The sequence below is a fragment of the Vanessa cardui genome, chromosome 10, assembly GCF_905220365.1.
Source record: "Vanessa cardui chromosome 10, ilVanCard2.1, whole genome shotgun sequence".
Lineage (NCBI taxonomy): Eukaryota > Metazoa > Arthropoda > Insecta > Lepidoptera > Nymphalidae > Vanessa > Vanessa cardui.
Window position 1 is genome coordinate 7,263,778 of NC_061132.1, and position 26,793 is coordinate 7,290,570.

At 32.3% G+C, this 26,793-nt stretch overlaps 1 protein-coding gene across 1 annotated transcript in view; it reads left to right on the forward strand.

Moving 5' to 3' along the window:
- Positions 1-26,793, forward strand: part of LOC124532854 — a 190,930-nt gene that overhangs the window by 95,283 nt on the left and 68,854 nt on the right. The window contains exons 2-4 of the mRNA XM_047107963.1: positions 10,233-10,390; positions 23,113-23,254; positions 23,798-23,995. Of these exons, the coding sequence (XP_046963919.1) occupies positions 10,233-10,390; positions 23,113-23,254; positions 23,798-23,995 (498 nt within the window). The remainder of the gene's footprint in view (positions 1-10,232; positions 10,391-23,112; positions 23,255-23,797; positions 23,996-26,793) is intronic.

Here is a 26,793-nt window from a genome sequence, read left to right on the forward strand (position 1 = left end):
AGTCCATGACTTTATAACAGGCGATGCTATATACCGTCAAGATACAATCGCTACTAAGAGAGAAGTGACCATGAACTATGTAGAAGACATTTACATTTTGTTCCCAAATAATAGGTACTTATCTTTGCTGAGATCACACATCAGACAGCAATTTTGCTACTTTTAATTAGTGTACAAGTTATATTAATTTTCAATAGATACCAAATAACTTTTTCACAATATAAGCAGGCGAAGTAAATTACCTGTTTTCTCATCCATCACGGGCAAGTTTCCTCACGATGTCGAGCACTAGACGGATTATAAATACAAATTAATTACTTAAATTCAGCCGTAGCCTGGGCTTAAACACAAAATCTTCGATTAAGCTATTCACGTCTTGTGATCATCTTGCTTCTTAATTTGTTACAGATCATAATTATTTTAACACTTAATTCTCTTACTCATCCATATAAAATACATTAAACTTTACTATTAAATATAGTCTATATTGTTTGAATAGTTTTTAAAGAAATATATATGAAATGAAAACTTCAAATATCAGAAACAAAGCCGTATTGTGCAATGAAAACTCTTATTCATAACGAATATTGAAAATGTTTTCTACAGAGCTTTGTGTCGTAAATCGAAACCGGCAGATATCTCACGCCAATGGCTGTCAACTCCTGTCTCTAAACGGAACGGGACACTTCTTAATGGTTCTGACTCTAACATCCGATATCATTGAACCGGTTATAACTGGCTCGAGAGGAAAAGCTCAAGTGTAGTCAAATATCCGCGAAAATCTCTTCTCTTATTTTTAACACGAATCATCGTAATATATGACTTATGAAGTTTTAATCTAGAGGATGTAAGGCTTTTTAATTAGGTACAAATATACGTACGTAAACTTCACTTTGAAACAATGTTCTTTTACTTTTGATATGCCATCTCTTCGCTGACACCGGCTCCAAATATTACAATAACTATAACTACGTTATATAATCGTAAATCGACTTTTAAGTAGTCTAACATTTTTCATTTCATTTTACTTAGGAGGACTCTAAAAAATATGTTGAATAGGCAATTGTTTTTATTACTTTTTAGTGCATATTTATTTGTTTTAAAATAGTGTTTTATTTGAAATCGGTTTTTTTTTGTTATTTTTTTTATTTGTTTAATATTAAACTATTATATAATGTGTATGCATAATTTGGAACTGGTAGATTTGAGTTCTTAGTTTAAACCCAGCAAGTACATAAGGTTATTAAATAAAGTCACAATCATTTTATTTCTCAAAAATATGAAGAGCAAGATTTGTGTAAAAACAATAGCGTAGGTAAATAAAGTAAAACTCCATTCAACATAACTCTCTCTGGAATCCCTTGACATGTGACACTGACGACTGACGTTAGTATATGTTTCGGAAACCTGGGATTTACCTTTGAAAAGTACTTTCGAAGTTTCGATTTCGCGTCGAATGCCAGGCGAGTATTCGATATAGATTTTTTATTTCACAATAACAACGAGTCACTTCACTCACGTATGAAAGGGTAAGTGTCATATACCTGTCTCTTTCTGCACCAATGATAGCTTGTGTCCAAAATTTCATGATCGGTTAAATTGTTTAGATGTCAAAACGAAACCAACAAACAAACAAACACACTTTCACATTTAAGATTTAAGTTGGATAAAATAATGATCATATTTATACATATATACACATACTCGTACTTTTATTCAACATAAAAGAACATTCCAGAAAGCGCTTCTTTATTTTATTTTGTGATTCAAAGATCAAGGTCGTCTTTAGTGATAGCCATATGTGATATTTCAAAGGTTCTATTATCCATCACAATATATGCTGACTTGCATGCACTTATTATCCACCGTTACCAAAGACTGACCTTGACCTTGTTCATTATTTTTAACATACGTCACATTAAGAAACTTTTGGAATTTCTGTCGAGAATTTCAATACGGTAATTTTGAATATGTCATTATGAGTTTTGACGACGAATTGGATGGTAGATCGTTGAAGTGCAGAATATGAAGCGATTTCATTATAGTGTTGTAACTGCTTAACTGTACGTATTATTGTTTAAGGTTTAAATCGTCTTGACATACGGAATCGATAATTTTCTCAAGCCATATATCATTATTACTACATATTATAAAACAATGTCGCTTACCGCTGTCTTTTCTTATGTATGCTTAGATCATGTTTTTTTTTTAATAGATAGAGTGGAGATGAAGATTTTTGTAAATAAAATAAATAATACGTGGACATCATAGTAAAGAAACACTGATAATTTACATTCTCTAATATATTTAGTATCAGCATTGCAGCCGTGCGAAGCCGAGTCGGGTCGCTTGTTAACTATACATTATTAATGTTGATTGATAAGTCCTTTTGTTTGTGTCACAGGTTTTACAATATTGTAATCTTGAATTAGGTATAAGAAAATAGTTTAGAGAGAGACTCGTCATCATCATCATCAGCCCATTTTTGTCCACTGCTGGACATAGGCCTCTCCAAGTGCACGCCACTGTGGTCTTTCCGACTACTCGCATCCAGCTCCTATCAGCCGCCTTGCGTAAATCGTCACTCCACCGTGCCTGAGAGGACGTCCTACACTACGTTTACCAAGACGCTGTCTTCACTCTAGAACACATTTTTTTAGAGAGAGATTAGAGCTTCCAAATAACAATTTACACTTAAACAAAACTTAATAGTCGATATGGTCCAGTGGTTAAGTAATAAATCGTAACTAACCGTAACCAGTACAACCATTGAATTTTTAAGTGCTCAATTTGCGTTTATAATTCAGCTCACGTTTGACGATGAAGGAAAACATTTCAAGGAAAACACGGGGTGAAAATCTACCACATATGTATGTATCCACCAACTTCTTCCTCGAGGGACGATGTAGGCTTTGCTCAAGGTTAGATAAGTTCAACCTTCAACAAAAAGGACAAACCATTTATTTTTGCATATAAACTAGTTATCGCCTGCGGCTTCGCGTTTTAGAGAGGTTGGTTGTCCTTTTTTAAGCAAAAAACGTAGCCTATGTCTCCTTTCTTGAAGTTTAAGTTTATTTCACACCAATTTTCATCAAATTCGGTTCATTTCTTTGGTCTTGAAAGACCAACTGACAGATATTTGACTTTGTCTTACAAAGTCATACAAATTTTTACATAAACGAAATAGAACATTTGTGTTGTTGCTGTTGTGTGTGATTTTTTTTACAACAATGACATTTTTATATAAATCAGTATTATTTTTAAAACAAAGGTACTTTGAGAAGTGCATTTGAAGTGAGTGTCTATCGGAGGGTTCGAAAAAATCCTATTTTTTTATGTATATCCAATATATATAGGATAAATATCCAGGCTAAGAAAACGAAGCGAATTTCGTCTTGTAAACACTTAAAAATGTGAAAGGAATTTGTAGAATAATACAAGTGTCGAAATACCACATTTTTTACTATAAAAAAGTAGCAAAAGAATTAGTGTCTGTCTATTTGAGAATTTTTTTAATGAACACTTAATAATCAAGTATCTTTTTTTCAATAATAAGTTAAAGATATTTCCCCTACTTTAAATGAGGTTGTCATTTTGGAAAAAAAATCTAAATTATTCTGAATTGTAGTTTAGCCAGGGTTTACTTGATGCTAGGGCTTTGTGCAAGCCCGTCTGGATAGGTACCACCCACTCATCAGTTATTCTTCCACCAAATAACAGTACTCAGTATTGATGTATTCCGGTTTGAAGGGTGAGTGAGCCAGTGTAACTACAGGCACAAGGGACATAACATCTTAGTTCCCAAGGTTGGTGGCGCATTGACGATGTAGAGAATGGTTAATATTTCTAACAGCGTCATTGTCTATTGGTGACTGTGACCACTTACTATAGGGTGGCCCATATGCTTGTCCGCCAACATATACCGTAAAATAACATGAATCTACAAAATTTATATATCGTATAATATATTTCGTGATATCAATCATTATATATATCCGCTGATATATATTCGCGAACCCTGGTCTATCGTCTTACTTTCGTGACTCTTTGATCACGTGACTTAAAATCAATCTAAATGTAAATTGTCCAGGCCCGTGACCTGTCAAAGATGGCAACAATTCAAACGAGATAACCAATAGGATCACTATCTGATACGCAACTTCCTCTCGGCCCAAATAATTATTTACTAAATATATTTAAAAAAATAACCAAGAATATGAATATGATATCAGTATACCAGTAGTTTCATTTAAAATTGTAATAATATTGCACGAAAGGTTTTTATTTTCACGCTTTTATCTCAAAACTATGGTTTTCTTCTTTGTTATAATAATAATAATAAGGATAAGCATTTAACTTAATAATAGAAATAAATTAAGCGTATTTTTCAATTTTAAACATAAAAGCACTTACCATGTATTCTTTTTAAAAATTTAAGGTAATTTTGAGGTTCTGAAAGTCTTCTTAAAATATTTTTGATCCATCTTTTATATTTAATTCGGTTTCTTGTAAACGCTTGATTCCACTGTGTCGTTTTTTTGCGACTTAGATTGTCAAAAATAATGTTAGTGCATATCATATACCCTGCCTGTGATTTATGCAAGTTTTTTCTATATCATTGCATATATTTCTATTTCATATTTCTGTATGATTTTATATTAATTAAATCACAAACACAAACAAACAAGACACAAAAATAATGTGCATTGTGCGGAATAAATCCAACTGTTCAAATGTCACATTGAATAAGCATTTAAGGCTGTACATTCATAAGTCTTAAGGTCAATGGTTCTCCAATAAAATTCACTTCGAACCTCACTTGTGAAATGTAAAGTACCGACATACTTGTAGTCTATTTTTTTAATATATTATAGTCAATATTGCATCTCACATTATTATATTAAGAATAACATTTCAGAATAGCTCTACATATTATATAACTTACAAAACATTTTTGACATATCAACAAAAAGAAGCATTGCTTCGTACTACCGGGAATTTGCAATCTTCTGTTGCTTCGCTGTTCCTGTTGCTTTAATGTTCCGCGCACACCATCTGCTATTTGTTATATAATCAGAAATCTTTAGTATGCGTTTCAGGTCGGGATAATAAAACCAAACCTAAATTTTGGGCTTTATTTCTTTAAAGATTCAGTAAGAAACGGCTAACAGTAGTCTTTGTCGAAAATCACTTAAAACCCTACGCGTCTTGTCCTTCTGGGCGGTTTAAAGTCTATCCCTTCAAACTGCTATAATGAAAAAACACAAAGAGAGTTTTCTCACACTCTTGCACTGTAAAACTTCGCATTTAGTTTGTTAGCCTTGGAAATTCGCTATCGAGATTTTTTTATATTTTTTACACATCAATTAAACGTCAAATGCTTTAAAGTTTTACTTCCATCGCCCCCGAAGATTTTTCACTTTGAAAGCATAATTGAATAATCATCACATTATATGGCACTCTTATTAATATTGAATTGAGATTACTTCCTGTATTAACATTTGCCATGTAAAGAAATGAAATATTAATTTTAATTGGAAAACAATCGTATAATATATGAATAAAACTTTTATTTTATGTCTACTGTTTTATTTTGTCAGGAAAAATTCATATATTATTGCCCGCAAATCTCTGGTAGGTTGTTTTACTTGGTACGATCTAATTTCTATGCTTTTATTATTTATTTATTATATAAAGGTATTTCATTGTGTTGTATTTTACAAATGAATTAAGATGACATAGTTCTTTTAACTATAATACCATCATCAATCAACATAATATCACAGAATTTTCGCAATATTTCTCTCAACTCATGAGCACCGTGATTTATTTAAGATATGTTTACCTATGTTTGAATAATAAATGACATGCCACAGAAAATGTAATGAAGAAAATGGTCATTTTATCGTTATAAAACAAAATATAAATAATTTACAAAAGATCCCTCAATATAGCCTTAGATTATTTTTTGTTTTAACAACCTGCTATAGATAGATATCCGAATACAAACACAAACTAGGGATACGAAGTGGGATACGATACATTTCGTGATTTTATTCTATCGATACATTTTTATTCTTCAATATTTTTGTATAATCACAACCCTTACAATGAAAAGATAGAGTTATAAACACCTTTTTAAGTGTCTCGGCTAGTATCGTTTATGTATACAAAAATGTATATATAATCTTAATAGTGGTTGTATGTGCATTTATTTTTTTATTATCTGTATATTAGTTGATCGATAATGCCTTCAGTTGTGTACAAACTACACTATCTATACATATAATAAAATTTGAGTGTCTGTTTGTAATATTAAAGTAGCCTTTTTACTCAATGCATATAGATACACGGTACATATACCTACCAAACATTTTTTACATTTTTTGTCTGTCTATCTGTCTATTCCTGCTAATCTCTGGAAAGGCTGGACCGATTTTGACGGGACTTTCACAGGCAGATAACAGATATAATACAGATGACTTAGGCTACAATATTTTTTTTTTGTTAAATGCAAACGCCTTTAGATCGCGGGCACAGGCACGGCACAGTTTTAAATAGATCATTATACATGATCAATATATAAACATATCAAATTATCCCATTAAGGTGATTGCTCAAGTTGCCAAATGTTGATAGAACACGTGAATATTAACGTAAGATCATCAATCATATCGTGTAAACAGTTACGTACAAACGCATTAAGAGGTTTTATAAATTGGATTCCGCCTACCTTCGAGTTTAAAGGCTGTCACTAAAGTATAAATAACTTCATGAGATCTTATATGAAACGATTGCGCCTGTTATGACACTGGCTCTACCATGCTTCAAATGGAACAAAATTATACATAATAGTGTTTTTGGCACTAGGATAAGTTGGTAATCAGTGGGCGGTACAAAACGCATCTCGTTTTGATTATCAATATAACTATACACGTTTCTGAAGTATCTAGTATTTACCAAAAGTGAAGTTATCAAGGCCAAAATTCCATAATAAAAGCTAAGCGATCTGAACAGGAGTTGATCGTTTTTCAACCAGCTTAAAAAAGGAGGAGGTTATCAATTCGTCTAGATTTTTTTTTATGTTTGTTACCTCATAACTTTTCAATGGGTGGACCGATTTTGATGTATTTTTTTTTGACTAAAAGTAAAAAAAGACTAGTGCTTACCTTGTGGTCTCATTTTAATTCAGTTTTGATTATGGTATCCATCTGAAAACGATATAAGTTTTAAATTTGCATTATGTATGTGCGCTATAAATAGGAGATTAACTCAAAATTGCGCCAACCAATTTTGATGATTCTTCTTTTATTATAAAGGATATATTTCAAGGGTAGTTTGGTGAGACTTTGATAAGGTTCTGAGCATAGGGTCCATGACAAAGTAACGTGACGCTGCAAACTTGTTGTTCATGTATTATATGTATACTCAAACCCTCCCTCGAATCACACAATCTATTAAAAAAAAACCGCATCAAAATTCGTTGCGTAGTTTTAAAGATATAGAGTTATAGGGACAGAGAAAGCGACTTTGTTTTATACCTACTTTGTTTATGTAGTAATGGAACTCCTAAACGGCTCACAGTTAGAGTGCGATATGGGACAGAATTTCTTACTGTCTTTAATCAAATTTTGTGTATGTGTTGTAATGTGATTTCATATAATGTACGACATATATTAGCTCTTTTGCAATTCTTTTTTCTGACGTTGATTACAGCTCTTTCGAGGATAGTACCTTGTAGTTTATGCCGCATGTATTAAAGCTGCATTTTCTTTTGAAATTGTCCTCGAAGTAATTTGTGACTCATATAAACGGCACGCTTAATCTATTTATATTAAGAAAAGATAGTTAGTCTACATCAGCTCAGCACTTAAAATCAATAAATAAATAAAAATTTTAACAAAATGAAAAACCTACTTCAAACAAAACACTATTTTAAAACAAATACATATACACCAAAAAGTAACAAAAATAATTGCGTATTCAACATATTTTTAGAGACCTCCTAAGTAAGATGAAATGAAAAATATTAGACTACTTAAAAGTCGATTTACGATTACGTAACTTAGTTATAATTATTGTTATATTTGGAGTCGGTGTGAGCCAAGAAAACCCTATAGTATATCCATTGAGACGCGTGCCGTTGGCTGACTTGGTAGAATCTACATACAACTTAACATTTAATAGAATAGAGAAGTAATCCTTAAAATGACAAATTAAAAGGGCATTATAAATTATTTGTACAGGATAGAAATATCCTAATTGGTATACCAAAAATTTAAATAAAGTTCAAAGACAAATGTTAAAGAAGTATATACAAAAGGTAGTATCATCTCTGAAATAGCTCGTCTCTCCAGACCACTAATCTCGTCCAGACGATCTTTTGGACCTTTGGATAGAACTCGTAGTTAAACTTGCAGTGAGTTTCACTTCACGAGTCCACACATATTTGTGTCCGAGGAACATCAGATCTATTAACTTAAGAGCATACAGTGGGTTATCGTGAAAATTATAACACTTAATTAATAAAAAATTACACTTTATTACAAATACAACAACAATTAGATTCACATATAAATTAATAATAAGAATTATAACACAAATAACTTAAGGAACGGTAAGACAGTTTTGTGACACTCGGTTAAGTGTTCTACACGTAAGCGATGACTTTACGACTCTGTTGAAAACTCACTGAAGTTAGTACTGAACTCCACGCCATGCCGAAGTCATGTTCATAACCGTACGCACGCTGTTAGATCCATTGAGTGTCTGTATGATTGACCGAATGCGACATATTTGACTTACCCAAAACCAAGAACAGTCTGCAATTCCCACTGTTGGGATAAAGGCCTCCTCTCCCTGTGAGGAGAAGGTTTGGAACATATTCCACCAAGCTGTTCCAATGCGGGTCGGTGGAATACACATGTGGCAGAATTTCTATGAAATTTGTCACATGCAAGTTTCCTCACGATGTTTTCCTTCACCGCTGAGCACGAGCTGAATTATAAAGACAAATTAAGCACATGAATCAGCGGTGCTTGCCTGTGTTTGAACCCGCAATCATCGGTTAAGATCCACGCGTTTTAACCACTGGGCCATCTCGACTCTTCTAACATAGCTGAATACTTATTTTTGCACCTCTCAATATGCTTTTGCGTAATGTTAAATATTAATGCAATGCTTTTTAATAAACCATCACCTACCATTCTACGTTCTAATTCTGATAGGCGGTTCATAATTTACCAATTTTTAATCTATATTAAAAAAATTAACCGTCAGAAAAATCAATAAAGCAACATAATCCATTATCTATCGTCATCCGCAATCAGTAACCCTGTAAAGACTTGTAAAGTGTAAATGAATGGGAATTAAAAATTAAATTTTGGAGCATTGATTGATTTTCATGATGTTTTCTTGTACAATTGAAGAAAGAATTCCACTTATAAGAGTTCAGGTGAGTCTTAAAAGGTCGTTACTTATTTTTATCGCCGTTCATATTTGAACTAATCCGTTCACATTTGAATGTTATGAATTAATGGTAATTTTAGCGAGATTGCAAACCGTCAAAATTCTTGTGAAGAAGCAATTTCGATAGCATGTATTTCATGTTTGGTCAGTTTATTTTATCGTTATAATTACTGTTTTGTCTCCGTTATATATTGATAAATATATCACTGTAGATTTATTACAACAGAGCTCTTGGTAACATTTAAAATTTTTACGTTTTTATTACGTGGGTTGAAAATTATGTGTCTCGTTGGCCTATATTTTGATATTTTATATTAAAATTTAAATAAGTTTATATCATATGGAAATCAATATAAAATATTGTTTGCAATTTGATGTTGTCTATTTATATTAATAACTGTCATATATAATTTGGATAATAGTATAAAAAGGATGTGTAAATAAAAACAATGTCTACCAAAAACCGAAACAGCTATTCAGAATCGTTCAGCAGTTAGACTCATTGTTCAGATAGTCCTAGTTTAACAATTTTCTGTCTCTTTCTTTCGAACCAAAAATTCATAAGAACAGAAAGAGAAAGTTGAATATTTAACAAAAAGTCAGCTAAACAACGTTACTAAGTAAGATTGGCTTACTCAAATATGTATTACATCAGCATAACTAAATACAATATGCTGAATGAAATTCTAAATGTCCTGCAATATCCCAAGTGTGGCAGTAACTTTACTCTCAAGTTTGTTCTCAAATATAATATATATTTCCAGGCTGAAGAAGGCACTACTCGAACACCGGATGGAGAAGAGAACGATGGCAGCGACAACAATGCTGGTTCCTCGAGAGCGATCTCAGCAGCCACATCTAGGGAAGAAGACGATGATTCCAGCAACAACGCTAGTAATGAGAGCAAGAGTCCTGGACAAAGGTAAATAGTGGACTTAACATAAACTACTAGCACTAGAAACTATGCAATATGAATACAAAATATATGAATTCAGATCCTTTATATATTTTCAACAACGGTTCACTAATGTAAGTTGAGTGAATTACTCATCTATGGTACATTTCAATGACATGAGGAGTAGAGATGACTATTCAAATTAATTAATTATATAAATTTTATGCAATTGAAGTTTCAATAATATAATCGTTTAAATTATTATTTATTAGTTTTTTGAATCTTGATAATGGAATCTTCATTCAAGGTCAAATTTTTTTGCTTATCTTTACTCGTCGTACCATTGAAATTAACTAAATAAGGTTATTATTATATGTCTCTTTTGTTATGTCATGGTTATTTAATTGATTTAACATAAAAATATGTAGATACGTCTACATATATTAATCAGGAATCATCGTTGTTGTTAAAATCAAGTAAGTATTTAATTATACTTTATGTGAAAGGTAGTAAGCACCTACTTTAGCAATCAACAAATCCTCTGCAAAATATATAATTAGATCCGTAATCGATATATAATATATGTTTATTATTGATGAATGGTAAATACGTTTGAACCTAAAAAATAAACCCAATCTCACTTTATTAATTTTCAGTAGAAGCCATAAAAACTATTCAAATATTTATAACGTTCTGGGCATTTCTTAAATTTATTAACTCTTTTTGTAACTTGATATTTTGTATGTATGAAAAAAAGTACTTTGAATAACAATTTATTAAATTACTAATAATATGCATGAATTCCTGCATAATAAGACCTGCCTGTAGACAAATCACAAAATAATATTACTTATTAATTAAATTTTCACAAACGGTATTAATTTTAGGAGAAATTGTTGATAATATTTTGTACTATAATAGAATGATCTTGGATATTGGATATTATTTATACGAAAAAGCCTTTGTTCAGGGGTATAACACTTGAAGCTTTATTTCTAATATCTTGCGCCCTCACTTGTGAACACAAATAAAATAACTTGAACTCAACAATGGATATATAACACTTCTAAAGAGGCTATTCTGAGTCTTTAGTCTATTCTACATATACCCACTTTCGAGTTTTTATCCCACAAACAACTTAACATACTAAAAGGGTAACATTATATTTAGAATAAATAAAGACATAATAAAATGGGAGCCTGACTCGCATATACAGATTTCAATATGGGATATATTCCCATGTCATGATAACGACCATAATAATAATCACTTATTGCGTTCTTACCACTCCCGTGACATACAACTATATGTTATTAATAGTTTTCACATTGGATAGGAAACCTTAAAAAACAATCACGACGTTCTTTGAATAAAGTTAGCTCATAGTACGGAAGCTACTTGACCAGTTAGAATCCAGTTGAGCAGAATCATTTTTGTTCTACCTATTTTTCTTAAGATAACTTTCGAGAATATCCCAATATCTACAATTTTTATCAAACATGTCTAAAAACACTCGCCCGTAAAACATCTATAATACAAAAAAAAACTAAATTGAAATCGGTTCATTCATTCGGGAGCTATGATGCTACAGACAGACAGACAGACAGGTCAAACTTATAACACCCCTCTTTTTGCGTCAGAGGTTAAAAAGAGCGAGTGCATCAGTATATGATAAATTAAATTTGACTTTGAATTACAAACATCATTACTGAAAAAAAATTATCATATTCGATCTTCAAATATTTTCTTCTCATTGAAAATTTACTATAGTAATTAATTTTTCATCTTCGTCATTAATTATTCAAAACCTCTCCAAGGATTCTTTGATTTTATAAACTAGTTTAATTAAACACACCGATAGCTTAGTGAATGGGCGATCGGTAAAAGCCTATTACTCCTCAATTTCTATTGCTGGTACAAAGCCCAGACGTGGCCAATAAAAAATTTGTGATGATCTGTGTCCGCAGTTGCCCAATTTCTTTACTAATTATATAAAATACCAACCAACCACATTTCATATTGCTCTTTTAGCTATTGTATACGTAATATCACTGGTAAAAGAGACAAGCAGTACAACAGGAATAAGGCAAGCAATTTCAATACGTAATAGAGGCTCATTTCTCTTACATAATAATAGTACAATCAGTGGCGTAGCTATCGTAGGGCCAGGTGGTGCAGTGCACCAGGGCCCCGGAGTTCAGAGGGCCCTCTAAACCATACCTTAAGCTTCTGAAGCTAGAAAATCACGACCCCCTGTGCACAAGATTTCTTATTTGATATCTATACTTTTAAAGGGTAATTATTTGTTAAAGAGGGATGGAAAAGAGGGGGTGGGGGCCCGATTCTTTTTCTGTGCACCGGGGCCCTCGCTCACCTAGCTACACCACTGAGTACAATAGAATATAAATTATTATTTTTAATCGAAACGAAAAAGTTTATTCAATTTGTTACGTCATGAATGTCTTTTTTTATTTGTTTTTTATTATACATTTTAATTTTAAAAATCGAACAATAAAGTCTTCGATTTTTAAAATATGATTCGATACGGTTAGAAACTGATCAGTTTTGGCTCTAGAGAAACGTACAGAACTATTAAAGTACTAGATTGTTTTATAACCAATTACTTATAAGGATACTTAAAAACAAAGTTAATAGATAATACTTTAAAAGAAAATAATTATTTGATAAGCTAGACTAGGAAAGTTACAAAGTGAAGTTTGTAAAAAGTTAAAAAAAAAATACGAAAATATTATTTAACAACGCCATGCTTAAGAAGTTAAAAAGCAATACAAAACTTACCATGCGAAAAATTCGAACTTTATTCGATGATGAGTAGGCGGCTACAATCAAGTTCAGACTAGACCAATTAAACTTGTTTTTCCTCACTGAAATTACGTATAATATTTAGAACGAAATATCAAGGGCTTAATAAATATGACAAATGATCATTTTGTAAAATCGTTTTGGAAATATAAATTATAGAGCATTTGGTAAATTATATTTAAATGCAATTAATAATAAAATCTCAATTCGCAAACGTGCTCTAACTTAAAGGTTATATATATTATTACCCTAATTACAATTTGCTATTACGCAAGTGGATTTATTATTTTGTTAAAAAGACATTGGTATATGTTTGAAAAATATCAAGTTAAACCGTCAATCAGTATTTTTTTTATAACAAATGGTTTTTTAAAGAATCTTTAAATATTAGGACTTAGGAACTTACTTCCTCTGAATTTATTTCTATCTGGATTGATCTGGATCTTCCCTCGTATTAATGTGAATCAAAAATTAATTGCTTACTCACGATATCAAAGTTATTTTTCAAACTTAAAACATCAGTTAAATTAATTTCGTTAGATAAAACTATAAGAATCATAATATCCATCAATCCCACAGACGTTATCTCCATAACAATATGTTTCTTATAGATATATAGGTACATACGTATCTTATTTTTTTGTTTTCTTAAGGTTGAGGGAGTTCTTTCCGATGCAATAAACAAGACTAATAATCTCAGCATTAAAAAAAATATAACGCGATCTCGCTATATTACGCTAATACTAGTGAAGTAAATATAATAGTCAAGATATATTATTGATTTAGTATTTACATAGAACTCGAAAAAATCTTGAGAGGCTATTTACATGGACGAAGCCACAAGAAACAAAAAAAGAAAATAAAACTTCTAATCAGACGACGTGTTGACTTTTGCACTGTGACCTACTTCAGTGGAGCAGAGAAATTGCGTTTATAGGGTTTCTGTCTATTAGCCATGAACCAAGTCGCCCGTGACTTTATACCTATCAGCATATTATAGTAGGTCCTGTACGGTAAGGTTATGTAACTGTTTTCTATATGTAGTTATACTATTCAATGATCTTGTGATCGGTCTGGCCGGTTTTTTGTCAAATATGTATTATAAATCAAGTCATAATTAAAATAATAATATTTTTGGTGTTCCTCGGAAAAGTTATCCTCAGAAGATCGACTTTTAGGAAGATTTTGGAATATTACCTAGACTGAAAATTTTTCGATCGAAAAACCTAATATTATTTTATAGACGCGACCTGTAGTTCGATCGTATTTCGGGATCTGTAATCAGTAAAATTCCGTCCCATTAGGTAAAGAGATATGTGGGAAATAGAGGATGGAACTCTATTTGCGCACATACATGAGCACAATAATAATCAAATTTTGACTTTGGATTAACAATATAACTTAAAAATGTATTTAAAAAGTTAAAATAAATTATTCTTGTTTTATGGCATTTAATTAGTCACTTCATGGAAAGTGGTGACAAATATTCGTAGAGATTGGCTCCGTACCATTTTTTTTATATATTTTTCATAATAATTAAGATGACACAAACTATGAAACTCTTGTGCCTATAGCTACACTGGCTCACTCACTCTTCAAACCGAAACACGATGAAACTAAGCATTGGTTTGGCTTGAGAATATCCGATGATTTGTTGGCACCTACACGAGATGAGTGACCAGAAGCCTAACCCAAAGAGTTTACAAATGAATTTATAGATCCACAACAGGATGAAAAATTAAACAATACAACTTTTAAAGAATCAGCGACTTATTCAGAAGATTAATATATAATGTGACAGGATAATCTATTAGACATTTGTTCAATCCAAACTTTCCGAACACAAAGTTTTGTAACAGTTTCTAGAGCAGATAGCATCCAGGCTGACATTCACACCGCCATTATTCCTACATTATTGGATTTTATCGCACAGTTTCGTACACTATACAGCACATATATTATAATTTTCATAGAATCGCTGACAATGATTTATAGGCAAACTTAAAATGCCAAGATCTGACTCCACAATGTCTGTACATCTTTACTGAACAAAATGTTTATGAAACGGTAAAGATAGTTTTCGTGATTTCCAGTCAAAAATTAGTTTATAATTAAATATTCATTCAAGAGAAGGCGGTACTACTTTATTTATTGCCAGCAATTTTACGTTTAATTAAATGCTATTATAACATGATAGTCCAAAATAACTTACTTGAATGAAATATACAATGATTTTATTGAATAAAAAAAATAACTACGGCACAAATGATGATCACCTGGTAAATGCCTATAGTATCTTGGCGAAAATTTAACCAGAATTCTTATCAACCTGGTCGATTCATTTACCGAATTTTAAACTTCAGCTAGCCAATAAATGTTTTGTGCCTCATAAAAGTAATTGGTATAGATATCTTAGACTAGCCAATGACACAGGTGATATATAGACGAATATGTGCGCAAACTCAGATGCATCCTCTATTACCCTTATTATCATATTAATTAAATCGTACAGAACGTAAGTGCAACAACTTCTTAATTCCGAAGTGTTACCGCAAATTTATTCATAGAAAACTCAACAACACTTCATTGGTAACACCTAAGATTTACTTACCCAATTATGAGCTAGACACGAGAACAGTGACGACAATTGTCAGGTAGACTAATACAGATCTATCAAGGTCAAATATGACGTCAAACCTATATTTATAAATACATATTGATCAACCTACAAACAGGTGAAATGGCAACACTAAAATATCTGAAACTTAGAATAGAATCGAATAGAATTTAAATTGCTTGGTGGAGAACTGGTGTTTCTTTATTGCAACATAGACTAAGCTTTCAATACTTTCTGATTTAACGCTCCTAACTTCGGAAGGTTTATTGTGACCAATTATTGTAAAATACTAATAATATATATTTAATGATGAGTATTTTTTTAAACAGAATGAGCTTTCTGCGTCTTTGATACCAACAAATTTGATTCCATGTTCTTTTGTTAAAGAGTATATTTCTAAAACAAAATCTTATTCGATGTCTAGCTGGAGCCACCTTCGTACTTATAATATTATATCTTATATATAATGAGATTAGTGAGAACTGCTTTTCTATTTTACGTTCGCCACAAAGAACCTTATTTTATCTCTCAAAAACATTGACATAATTAGTAGTCGCACGTAAAACAAACGAGAACAAAATATTAACATCATTATAATTTAATACGATGTAAATATTTTGTCAAAAGCTTTTTCTTTGAAACTAAAAATTACTTCCAAAACGAAAATTTTTACGTCATATTTATTTGGCATGAACAGATTACAACATTTTCCTCGAGTTTTATTGGTACGGCCATTAAGTTTTCATTGGCTTAAATCATATTTATGTCTGTCTGTCTACTCTTTGTCTTCGAATATATAAGAAAATATCATTGGAAAATCAGTGCGTCGAATGAAATTGTACAACACACCACCCACAACGGAGGATGGTGTTTATAAAATGAATTGCAAACGTCCTAACTCAGTACAGGGTTGACATAGTGTGATCTGGATAAAAATAATTTTAAGTAACGCACCTCCAAGTCTCCCGGTCTTGCAGATGTCCATGGGTGGTAATCACTTTCCTTTAGGTGAGCCTTCTGTTTGTTTCCTATAAAATAGAAAGGTAGTCGCTTATAATACAAGATACTAAAAGAACAAGATTAATTCCACTTATGAAATTTTAACAATTATGATGATGTCAGCAAAATTTGGATTTAGTATCAAATCTCAAGGGTGACCAACTAAGTGGGACACTTTGTATGTGCACAAACAAGGTGCTCTTATCCCTCTCATGATCCGCTAGGACGACAAATAATACCTTTCTTATAGACCGTCAACGCATATGCTAGCCCTCTGATATAATACATGTCTATCGGCGTTGGTAATCACTTTCCATCAGGTTAGAAAAAAATCCAATGCGACTGGAAAGAGTTCAGGTGACCAACTAACAACTTAAGGTGATTCGAAAGGACAGATCTACACCCTTCCAACTTCCAGACTCCGAGCTGTTTCTGAGAATTATTCAATAGAAAACCCTGATCATTTTTTGTCTGCTCAACTTGAGTATGGTCAACCAACTACCGCAAGGTCAATGAGTCGGTAATAATAAACGATTTATATGGTTTTTTTTATGGTATCAGGTCTTCTATGAAACTAGCCTTATACTACTGTTGTATAGGTTTGTTTAAAACAAATTATTGTACATTTGGAGGCGGTATAACGTAAAACGAACCAATTCCTCACTTTCAGTGTTATATTTCCCACACACCGCTCCCTCTAAAAGTGCTTCGGCTTGTAGAAAATGTAAATGCATTTCTCCCCTTGGCGGTGTAATTCGATAAAAACCGCCAATATTCTTGATAAATTACGTTGTTTAAAATGTTTGCTGCGTCAATATCCGATAATCGATAAATGTATTAAGAGTTTAGAGACTACCAGTCGTTTCTTCGTTAGTGGTTATTGATTCGTTTTATTCTCGGAATAAGGGCATCTGTTGACATTGACACGGTAATTGTTAAATCATGAGTATCTATTTAATATATATTTTAGCCGAGATGGTTCAGTGGTTAAAACGCATGCATTTCAACCGATGATTGTGTTTTCAAGCCCAAGTAAGCACCACTGAATTTTCATGTGCTTAATTTTTGTTTATAATTCATCTCGTGGTTATCAAGGAAAACATAGTGAGGAAACCTGCATTTGACTCGAAATTCGGCCACATGTGTTTCCATCAACCCGCATTGTAGCAGCGTGGTGGAATATGCTCCAAAGTTTCTCCTCCCTTTTGTGGAGAAAGTTTCAAATAGTTATTATGATATTTTGTGATTGAATAATTGATGGTGATTTGAGGCGATAGTCAACCAGAACGGCTTACACGAAGCCGTACCATTAATCTAAATCTGGTATCAGTAATTTAATATGTAATTATATCATTCCTGTAACGTATTACTAGTACTACTAATAGTAAAGTGTTGTTAAAAAACATTGGGTTGAAAAATAAACAATGGACGTTGTCAATAGACAAACTATTCCTCGATATATTTCCAATATTAGATTTGTGCTTTTTACATCGTTCGCTCCTCTTCAAACTTTGAAATATCAGTAATTGTAACAAAGTTTGGTGATGAAAAAACTGAAGGGTACGATACCCTCAGAGACGAGTCTCTGTTTTATCATTAGAAAGTTTTTATCATTAAAAATATTAACATTTACATTCAACGTCGCTAAATCACCACTATCCACCAACACGCATTGATCCATATTTAATTTATTGAAAATGCTCCAAACCTTCTCTTGAAACGGAGAGGAGGGCTTAGCCTAGCTGTGGGAAATTTACAGGCTGTTGTTGTTGTTTTTTGTCGCTGAATCTATCGTAACCATTATTTTAGTAAAACTCCATATATTAGTATTCTACGAGTATTACTATTCAATTTATTATACAGAATACATAGTTTATTTACTAACGTCAACAAAATAATTAGGCGAACGTGAACGTCAGAATATATTAAGATCGTTTATGTGCGACATAAACCATTCACCAGCTCCACTGATAAATAGAACGAACGAAATAACAAGGGTGGCCGTATATCACGTATAACTATTACTCGTCTTTCAAATGGATGGAAATCAATAAATTAAAAGATTACCTACTTTCATTACAGTAATCAGTCGTGCATATTCGATTTTTGTTCGAGTGTTTATGGGACATGAAACGGTTATGGTCTCATTTTGAATATCTTCAACCGTAGATGTGCAGAAAAATAAAGAGGATTCTTAATTTAAATTTATTACAATTCAGTACATAATTAATTTTAGCGGGAAAACATTACTGGCTGGTTACAAAAAACTAATGTGTTTTTATATTACAAAATGCATTCAAAAGAGGTTTCATAATTAAATTAAATAAAAAAAGACCTGTCATATGTTGAAGTACCTAAAAATATTTTGAGTAAACGTGTATTTTACCCCGCAACCCACTACTATAAATGAAATAGAGTTACGTGGTAGCGAGTCGTTATATAAGGGCTAATGAAGATGAAAATAATATGTCTAGACTAAACTAAATAGCTCCTGTAGTCGAGGCCATGGTGAATTATTGTTATGTAATTGACCAGACAAAAAGAAAAACATACAACATTATTTCACTGTTTTATTTTCATGGATATTATGATATTATTATTATTTAAAATGTAAATGCAATATTAAAGCTTAAGAGTTTGTTTCCTCGAACGCCTTGATAAAAAAAATAGCTATCACTTTATAATACTGAACTAACGAGAACGGAAAAGTAAGCTTATAATAAAAAAAAAGTAAAGTAAAGTAACAGCCTGTGTATTTCCCACTGCTGGGATAAGGCCTTCTCTTGCATTAAGGAGAGGGTTTGGAACATATTCCACCACGCTGTTCCAATACGGATTGGTGGAATGCACATGTGGCAGAATTTCGATGAAAGTAGACACACGCAGGTTGTCTCTCGATGTTTTCCTTCACCGCCGAGAACGAGATGAATAATAAACTCAAATTAAGCACATATATATAGTGATGCTTGTATGGGTTTGAACCCCCAATCATCGGCTAAGATTCACGCGTTCTAACAACTGGGCCATAGCAATAAAAAAAAAAATAAAAAAAATATTTTTAATAATAATTACTAGCTGTCTTAAAAAGTATGTAATAACTAGTCTAGTAAACTCCTTGCAATTTTACGGTGACATATTTAATGCGTCTGTACCCAGTCCAGTCAAATCAAAGTTTAACCTACAAAATTAGTTATAAATACTTTTGACAGCGACATGGGTAAGGTTATTTCTTTAAGAGCTTCCAGACGTAAGCAGTGTATCTCAGTATAGGGACAACTCAGACCTGTCAATCATATTACAGACCTATGTCACTTATGCAAAGATATAAAATATTTAAAGAATTTTAGTCTCTAATATATTTTCAACATGGATTCAGTTAGAATAGAATATATTCGTATATTGGTCTCATTTAAATTCCTATAATTAAAAATTTGATAACGAATAAGGTCTTATATATATTTAAAGAGGAAAATATATTAAAAAAATAATGCACAAAATACAAACTATTTGGTAGAAATTTTTATACTTCAAGAAAATAATATAAAATGTCAGATGGAATAACGAAAATAACAGCGTGGAACGTGATAATGTCTTCCTCGTTCGCTTTAGATTAAAAATATTTCAAATACAAAAATAACATCCATGCTTTAGCTATTCTTAGTATAACATATTAAACTGAAATAGAAAAAAAAAAAACAATCATATAGCTAAAGTTATTTTATTAATTAATTGTTGAAGGATCACTCTCTATATTAATTAATAACGTTCTTCTTTATTAAAGTTAAGCAATTAATGTAAAAAAATACAGTAACGAAGGATAAAGTTATAACAATGTTCCCGGTTCCAGCGTATTCAGCCGAGAGACTTCAATTTCCCGCCAATCTTTTATTTTTTCCAATGTTGCCCACTTCAAAAATCGTAGCGACAAAAATATCAACTGTCTAATGTAACACCGATCGTAAAAAGGTTTCATATGTAGCCAATAAAACTACTTACTAAATAACGAAATATAATTAAATGTCCTACATAATAATTAACTTGAAAATAAAAGATAAAAATGCAGACATAGCCTAACTAAAAGGAAAATGTTAAAAATATAAAGTATGGGCTTAGAAATAAAACAATACGTTTTGTTAATTTAGGTTCTTGAACAAGTTGTCACCATTCACGACTAATGGGACCCATGAAGAGATGTAAGTGCTTAAGGAAATGGGAACAATCGCTTTGGAAACGCTTATCGATAGAACAGCACGTATACGTCGATTACGTACGCGATCGCTATCATTGGTATGGCTATCAGGCTAATAGTGATCAATATCAAACCTCATGAGACTAGTGACGATAAAATCGGATAAAAGAAAATTACATTCGAAATTCAAAATTCATTCAAAATATGTGTGCAATGTACTTGAATATCTACATAATTTATATCCATTTATACGCTTTTCTTAACTCTTCCAAATTTAAACGTACACTTTCTATTTTTTTTAAACTTAAATAAAGTTAAATTAGCTTCAAAGAACGAGCAAGATTTGGCTTTTGATGAGATGTATTTGATAGTTAATAAACGCAAGCTTGATGTCCATACCGATGATATATAAGGCGTAATTGGTCCTCCTGACAGTCGATGTGCATTAAGCATAGAATATTGTTAAATTAGAACACGATTGCACAGCTGGATATAGAAATCACATTGCTAATTAAACCACATACTTCCATACTGTACAGAACCCAGCGCGAATTACCAGTAAGGCCTTTATTATGCATGTATTATTTTTTTATTTCTGTAAAGTCTTGCAAAATATACTTGGAAGTGAATGAGTTTCGCAGCCATTTTGTCGTGTAAAAATTCACGTCACGTCCTCTCTTATTGAGTCAGGACGTTTTCGTTGCAATGATATGATATCGGTCCATTTCATCGCGTAATCTTTCGAAACAGAGTAATAACGATTCATTTTTTTTAATTTACACGGCAAGACTTGGTGCGTGACTTCATGTTTTTCACCTACAACGATACACTTATACTGCGTGTAACACAAACATCCCTTTATAGGCGACCGATCATTGCATCGAGTTCGTCAAGCTCTCACAGGTCCATGCAGGACATTGAGAGACCAGGATCTGAATCTGACAAACGAGGCCATAAATGGAGACACATCCAAGCTGTTATGGCATACTACCAGGCACTCAGGAAAATAAAGAGGTTCGATGACGAAGACGGTAATGCCGCATCGTTGTCAATTGTTCTGTATTTATATATTGTCTGTTTGTTTATCGTTTCCAACTAATATGCTAATCGTCTATGTCTAGGATTTCGAGAATGGTAACTTAATATGGTTATTGTGTTCTTATCGTGTCTATTGTGCCTTATCTAGTTTCACTTTGAAGATATCTACTTTTCTATCCGTACTGTCTCTTGGGAAATTAAATATTATTCAGTGTTTGTTATTGTTTGCATCCTTGCCGTTTGACATTTTGATAGATTTATAAGTCTTAGTGAATTTAAACTTAGATTCAGTTAGTTGATTAGTTTTAGATATACTTTCTCGTTTTAATACGATATCACTATTTCACTTCACACGACTAATACTTGATTCTAAATTGCCTTTTCTATTAATAATTGCAATGCCGCATGTCCATAAAGTTAGATATGTTTATTGTGTGCACGAAAAACTATGTACATACCCGTTATAAGCGAAACCTTAACAACACACACACACACACAGAGTATCATCATTAACTATATTCAAAGCCTTTCTTCGAACAATACACAAGAAATGAAATTATGATAATAATTATCAATATTAATAATAATGTCATTCATACAAGTTATAAAAACGTTATCTGAATTTAATTTTCGAATTCATAGTTATTATCATATAAATTGCATTTACAACGCTTATAAAAGTAATTACAGTATCTTTAGCCTTTACTACACATACACGAAAGCAACATCACCAAATTAGCCTTCAAATAAAGCGGATCCTTTATCACTTCACACTAAACTCCATCCCCCTACTAATAAACGTTGTAACACGTTTGTGTAATTACACATTGCTTTGTCCCTTTCTTTCGTATGTCAATCAACTGATGCCAGAAAAAGAGGAATCGATTTTGCACCAGATATACAACGTTCACTAGTATGGCCGTTAAAACTGCCTAGTCTATATCAGTACAATTCCGAGACATTAAAATCACCACAAATTAAATACACATTCGCTTATAATTATTTCCTTTCCATAAATTCTTCTCTGAAATTACGATTTGTCATTTCGAAATGTCATTAAAATGTTACCTTGAATAAATGCAGAACAAAATCGAATCAAAGATGGATGAAGCTGAGAACGACAGTGCAACTGAGTTCAGCGATCCAGAAGAAACCGCCATTGAAGAGAGAAGATTCGTTTTTAAAGAGGTTTTCGACACGACAAATACCGGAAACCCAGGAAACAGTAAGATCTTATGAGAATTCATATTAATTCCTGTCATAAAACGAGCAATCGTTAAATTGTTATAAGTGTCCCTTATAATTCCTTCTAATGTGATTAAAATTCTTAATTGCTTAGCTATATTTAAAAGCTTTTCAAACCCGTATATGTAAAGGTCAATAATCCATCCCAAATATATAGCACGAGTTGAAGACAGTCTCTCCGATACCGTAATGGTTTAATCCATCAAGGACAGTGTCCCTAATAATCTACGTTTTCTATTTAAACCATCTGAAAAGACGGTTGATTCATAGATTTATTTTGACTGCAGCTCTAACGGATTTGCAATATTCTTTAGAAAGTCACAAACATTTTTATACTATTGTATTGTTGCTGTGGAAACGCAGATACATTTCACTTAACTGAAATACTTTTGCGTCCAAGATACTTAGACAAAATTTTGAGCACGAACATTATTTAATTTTTTAATATTAACATAAATTTCATGAATATTAAACGCAAAAATTATCCTGAGATTAAAAATAATAGAAGCTTTTTTTCGTTTAGGTAGAGGACACGGGCTCAGAGGGCGCTACCGGCGAGCAAAGAGTAACGAATCGACAGAGGCGACGGAAAGTCCGTGTGCCTCGAACTGTTGTGAATCCCGATGAAAACTTCTACTTCTACTGGCTTTGGTTGATCACTATCTGCGTCTTATATAATCTATGGACCCTCATCGTGAGACAGAGCTTCCCTGAACTACAGGTAATGCATTTACAATGTACGTTTTAGTATTAATTATTTCAAAATATCTAGAGATATAATCAAAATATCTCAGGACATTTTACACACTAAATATGTGTGAGTTACATAATTTACATGCAATGTAACGGCTCAGCAATGTCATATTTGATGTAACATTACATCAATGAATATGTTAAGCCAACGTACTATGTTACACTTAATATATGCATATTGCTTACTATTCGATTTCTATTTGTTACATTACAAGCTCTTAGTATGTATCCGGTACTATTACGGCTACTTTAGAATACGTTGTAAGTATTATTTCCGCCATTATTATAAGTATAAAGACTTCTTACAACGTGAATTCGCTATTAACCTTGTATTCGAGATATAATGGCTCTTGACCATGTAATTACACTGGGTCACTCGCTCTTTAAACCAAAATACAGAAGAAAGGTAACATTCCTTTATATGCATACAGACATAGATCGAATTGGCGAACGTTTATAATATTATTGGTTTAAAGAGATCTTCGGAAAAAAAACATCTAGTTACAAAGATAAATTTATAATAAATTCTATAACACGCACATATATATAATGTCATTAATTTTATAATATAACTCATCCGTCACCCCTCACTTTAACCCCTCGAAGAGCGAATTAAAAAAAATATCCTACGTCCTTCTCCAGGACTCAAACTATATCCATACCAAAATTTAACTAATTCAGTTCAGCGGTTAAATCATATAAATCTCTCAGACAGAGTTATTTTCGCATTTATAACATTAACACAGATGTGAAACAGAGAGTATTTTAGAGAGAGATAGAAACAATTATAATTTATACTGACGACCTCCATGGTCGAGTGATGTGTACACCGGTTTTCATGGGTACGCCACTCTGAGGTCCCGGATTCGATTCCTGGCTGAGTCGATGTACCATTAGTTGTCTTGGGTCTGGGTGTTTGTGGTACCGTCGTTACTTCTGATTTCCATAACACAAGTGCTTGAGCTACTTACATTGGGATCAGAGTAATGTATGTGATGTTGTCTCATATTTTATGTATTTATTTATTTATTTATAAGCACAAAATAGGAGCAGTCTTACTATAACGAATCGTCGTTTTAATGTTCGAATATCGTTCAACTTGTTATGAAGCACTAAAGCCAAACTAATCACGATAAGTAACGACCCACAAGTAGTTCTAAAGTTTCGCATGATACGACTATAATATTGCATAAATCTTAACTTGGATCCACATACAGGCTTATACTGATCGTGTACATTTTTGTCTTGGTCCATTGTCCATTTTTGTACTTGATCTATACCAAGCTAATGTTTCGTGATTTCATTATGATGAGACGCCCAACATTTTCCTGAACATAAATAATTTAGACAAATATTTTGAAATTCAACGAAAAGAAACCCTAAAGACAGTTAGTAACATATTTTTGAGATTCATCAAATCGACATATTTTATCCCTGCTACCTCTGTTAGCTCCCACAATCGAGAGTTTCGTACAGGAAATTGTTGGGCATCTCATTATAATGAAGCTACTCACGAAACATTAGTTGGATAGTGACCACGTGAAAAAATGGACCATGGATCCTTGACTATGAATATAATTTTATTAACATTGTAATTTCTTGTATTTTATTTCGTATCGAGAACGTATTAAATTATAACTAAGATACGTAAATTTATTTAGTCATATATTTTATTGTAATAAACTTAACTATAAACAGATCATTAACTGTACAAATGATGAACTTGTATAAAGATAGCAAGAATGCTAGCAGCATTTCCCCGTTGAATCGCAATTCCGATTATTTCGACTAAGAACGAGGCAGCATGTCGCCAGCGGTAATAAGGCGAGGTGCTATACTTATAATGTTTTCTTGCACTATCTACTCCTAAATAAAATATGTGTTTGTGTATGTATGTATTTGCAATTCATACATTAATATTTAGTAGTCGAGATATTTGCACTCTTAATGCAATAACATATTATCATAATTGTAAAGCTGATCATCGATCTAGCGGTATCACCTGCGTTAATCGTTACCACTTCGACTCCTAGGGTCTTTATGTTATATACTCTGTAACCTTTCTCAGTAAATCTCTTCATCGACAAGGCTCTAAAACCAAGATCTCACACCGATGCTTTTTACGATTTCAACCCTTGTCGAAATTTATTGCCTCGATAGTTAATTCGGTTAGTTGCAGAAAAAAACGGTCCATTGTTTATAACTTCTTGCAAACTGAATTTTTTTTTACCAAGTCTTTAGTATTTCGCCGTTGAATAGCAATTTCGATCCTCTTGGTAAAAAACTAACCATTCCTCCTGCCACCAGTGGAGGCAATAAGGCGAGGTGTTATGCTTTAATGAAGATTTTTGTACTACTTGCAAACTTGATATAGCTTTATATTTAAATCTCTATAAAAAAAGATCTTATATTATTTCTTTACGTAAGCCTCTTAACCTTCTTAGTACAGTTAGTAATAAGAGACTTTTTTTTTAATCTAATTTTAATTCTCTTTCGACCTCTCGACGAGTATAGGCCTCCATCTCACTCCATTTTTTTCGCCCTTGAACTTTTCTCACTGTCTTTGTTTAAGAATTCCAAATGGCTCTCCTCCCCTCTTTTAAGGGAGCGACTTCTCCTATTTTCGGGAGGGCCAGCCCACGCAGTGATTTTTCTTGTCCGTCTCTCGTAGTGACGTGCTATGTGACCAGCTCTGACAAGATCTTATATATTCCAAAATTTAGTTTTAATAGCTATAACTGAATGAAGTATATTTTAAGTAACTAT